Source organism: Nicotiana attenuata, chromosome 11 (assembly GCF_001879085.1).
Source record: "Nicotiana attenuata strain UT chromosome 11, NIATTr2, whole genome shotgun sequence".
In the NCBI taxonomy this organism is placed as follows: Eukaryota; Viridiplantae; Streptophyta; class Magnoliopsida; order Solanales; family Solanaceae; genus Nicotiana; species Nicotiana attenuata.
The window spans coordinates 42,372,190-42,376,299 of NC_031999.1; the positions used below are offsets into that span (position 1 = coordinate 42,372,190).

Below are 4,110 nucleotides of genomic sequence, written 5' to 3' on the forward strand. Positions count from 1 at the left end.
TTCAACAAGTGAATCACCAAAAATGATAATTTTAGAAATAATTATTGGGTTTTTATGGATAAAATAGGGAAATAAATTGATTTAAAAACCTTTAAAAATTAAGAAAAAATAATGAGACACTTGGACATACATTATATATGCATACATATGCTATTTTGAAGGTATAAAAATACATAGGAAAAAATTGGGTATCAACACTACTCAGGAGGGACCATGGCTCATCATGAGGATTTCAACACAGTGTTGCATCCTGAAGACAGACAATTTGGAGCCCCTGTACAGGAGGTGGGAATCAGAGATTTCAGGGGCTTTCTGTTTGATACTGGTATGACTGAATTACAGTTTATGGGTAGAAACTATACTTGGACAAACAATCATGTCTACAGTAAAATTGATAGAGCAATAGTAAATGGAGATTGGATGACCACAATGCCAACATTGCAAGTGCGAGTAATGGAACCATACTTCTCGGATCATTCCCCTCTAAGCATCCAATTTGGAAGGAGAAGAGGCAATGGAGGAAAACCATTTAGATTTTTGAACTGCCTAGCAGATGATGAAAGGTTTATTCCCTTGATAAAACAGTGTTGGTGCAAAGAAGAGAATTTGAGCAGCATGGGCAGTATCTGGGCAAAACTTAAAGAGGTCAAGCAAGAGCATAAGACATTAAATACACAACACTATATGGGAGTAGATAAGAAGCTGAAATATCTTAGGGACCAATTAGAGGAAGTCCAGGAGAAGATGGATACCAACTTGAGGCAACATGAGCTAATTGAGGAAGAAAAAAAGTTGAAAAACCAAATACAGAAGTGTGACCATATTGAAGAAAGTATATATAGACAGAAGTCTAGGGTGAAATGGTTACAAATTGGAGACTCAAATTCAGCATATTTCTTCGCAAATATCAAGGCTAGGAACTCACAGAACTACATAAGGGGTTGAACAGTCTGAAGGGGCATTTGCTACAAACAAAGAAAGACATAGAAGTTGAGATAATTGGCTATTATAAATCCCTACTGGGAACTGCTACCAAGGCTGTGCTAGCAATACAATTGCAAGTATGAAGCAGGGGCCAACTCTGAGAAGAATTCAGCAACTTATATTGATTGCACAAGTAACAAGAGAAGAGGTAGAAAAAGCTCTATGGGGGATAGATGACATGAAAGCACCAGGATCAGATGGGTTGAATGCATGTTTTTTCAAGAAGGCATGGCCTGTTATTGGAGATGAAATCACCAAAGATGTCTTGCAGTTCTTTAAGACAACAGACATGTTTAAACCAATCAATTGCACGGCAGTAACTTTGATTCCAAAAGTGAAGACCCCATCATCCATAAAGGATTATCGACCTATATCTTGCTGCACAATCTTGTACAAAATCATCTAAAAAATACTTGTTTGGAGATGTTCAAACCAATCAATTGCACGGCAGTAACTTTGATTCCAAAAGTGATGACCCCATCATCCATAAAGGATTATCGACCTATATCTTGCTGCACAATCTTGTACGAAATCATCTCAAAAATACTTGTTCAGAGACTCCAAGATGTGATGGATGAGCTGGTGGACAATTCTCAGTCTGCTTTTGTCCTAGGTAGAGTCATTTCTGATAATATAATCCTAAGCCATGAATTGGTGAAGGGCTATGAGCGGAAAGGGATCTCCCCAAGGTGTATGATGAAATTGGATATGTAAAAAAGGCGTAGCAAGTGATGGATGGTCTAGAATTCCCAGGAAGGTTTACAAGGTAGATCATGCAATGTGTGAAAACAGTCTCCTACTCAGTACTGATAAATGGTCAGCCTTGCAAGCCCTTTGATGCCAAAAGAGGACTAAGGCAAGGTGACCCCCTATCGCCTTTCCTATTTGTGTTAACTATGGAATACTTCACTAGAAGCCTCAAAACTCTCAAAAACAATCCAGATTTCAATTATCATCCCAGATGCGAGAAAATAAAGATTGTACAACTTGGTTTTGCGGATGATATGCTTCTTTTATGCAGAGGAGATGCCATCTCTGTCTAGCTCTTATTTGATTGCTTTCTAAATTTTTCAAAGGCTTCTGGATTAGTAGTAAACAAGCAGAAGAGCTCTATTTACTTTGGCGGTGTTCCTGAGGTAGTACAGAATGACATCCTGACAAAGCTGAACTTTACTAAAGGGCAGCTACCAGTTAGATATCTTGGAGTCCCACTAAGTACAAGGAGATTAACTGTTGTACAATGCTACCCTCTTCTGGAGAAAATGCTTGGAAGAATTGAATCATGGACTACAAAGTACCTATCCTATGCTGGGAGGGAACAGTTGATAAAAGGTGTCCTATTTTCTATACAAACTTTCTGGGCTCAGGTGTTTGTTCTCCCAAAGAAGATTATTCACTTGATTGAGGTAGTGTGTAGGAAGTTCCTTTGGACAGGGGGTGCTGAAAATAATAAGAAGAATTTGTTGGCATGGGATAAAGTTTGCAGACCACTCTCTGCAGGAGGACTAAACATGATTGATGTGCATACTTGGAACAAAGCTGCTATCAGTAAGGATTTTTGGAATTTGTGCAAGAAGAAGGATAAGTTGTGGATCCAATGGATTCATACTTATTACGGGAAGAGCAGGCCAATATGGGACATAAATCCGACTCAAGCATCCTGGATGGTGAGGAAAATCTTTAAGGCCAAAGAATACTTTGCAAATGCCGGGTACATGCGTGCAAATATAGTAGAAATGAATTCTTTTTCTATAAAGAAGCTATATCAACAAATGCAAGGGGACTACCAGAAAGTCTCATGGAGAAGGCTTGTATGTAATAATGCTGGAAGTCCAAAGTGGATCTTTATATTGCGATTGATAGCTCATGGAAAACTATACACTAAGGACAGGCTTGCAAAATAGGGTATTGGGAGTAATATGGTCTGTCCACTATGTGAAAGTGAGGATGAATCCAGAGAACACATTTTTCTTCTGTGCAAATACTCAGAAAGTGTGTGGAGCAGATTACTAAAATGGCAGGGGATAAGAAGGAAACCTATGGGATGGAGTATGGAGCAAGAATGGGCTGAGAGATATGCTAGAGGCAAAAATGGCAGTGCTGATATATACAGAATGACCTTAGCTGCATGTGGCTACGCTATTTGGCAAGAGAGGAACCTCAGAGTATTTCAAAACAAGAAAAGAGATGCTGAATAGTTGACAAGATCAATTGTGCAAGATGTACATGTGCGAGGTGCAAACAAGGTGAAGATTGCAAGCAAATTGGGAACGATGAATTGGTATCCATGACTATTGTAATAGGAGAGACAAAGCTTATCAATAGATAGATTCTAGTAGCTTAGCTTCTTTTCGAGTAGTTACTACAGTCTGAGTCTTGCTGATCATACTGTAGGGGTTTTTGTTTTGAATTGTACAATAACATCTTTCCCTGGTAATAAAAATTTTATTCACCAAAAAAAAAAAGTGCTCATGTATCCTCTAGCGTGATTCGAACTCTCAACCTATGTTTGACTTAGTTTTGTTAAAATTTAAGAAACAAATTTATGTGATTTCCTTTAAGCTAAAATTGAACCAAGTCCGAACAGTGAATGCCCTTAGGCTCGCCCGGAATTGGTCAATACTCACTGTTGATGCTAAAATTATACCAGACACTACAAGACTTTTTCTTACTTTTTGGAATGAGTATGGACGGTGAATAATGAGAAAGAATGGGTAATTTGATGAAATTTAAACTCTTAACACTTAAATGATAACAATGGTTTGACCTAGTGGCTAATAAAGTAGACGGAAAATCTTAAAATTTTAGGTTCAAATCTCATCGAAGACAAAAATCACTTAGTATTTTCTTTGTGTATGTTTGAATTTTGATGGACCAAGTTACTCAATATTTATGCTGATTGGAGATAACAAATATCTTAAAATTAACTAAGATACTCACCAGTCTAACGGGTTGGGGTGGCCCGATTCTGGATCGGTTTTCAATCCGACCGGACCGATATTAAAGGGGTCGGACAGGGGTGGGCTTACAAGGGAACCGGCATGTGCTGGTGGTCTTTGTGATACTGGTTAACTGGACAGATAAAAATCAGAATTGTCATGTCAAATTGGCACCGGTAGACTGGCC

At 38.4% G+C, this 4,110-nt stretch overlaps 1 protein-coding gene across 1 annotated transcript; it reads left to right on the forward strand.

Annotated features, from left to right (window-relative positions):
- LOC109234833 lies at nt 214-945 on the forward strand. Its single transcript, XM_019400882.1, has one exon. It carries the CDS (start codon nt 214-216, stop codon nt 943-945), a length of 732 nt encoding a protein of 243 aa, XP_019256427.1.

Coding starts and splice junctions, on each gene's coding strand:
- LOC109234833 (XM_019400882.1), top strand. CDS start 214: ATGGCTCATCATGAGGATTTCAACACAGTGTTGCATCCTGAAGACAGA.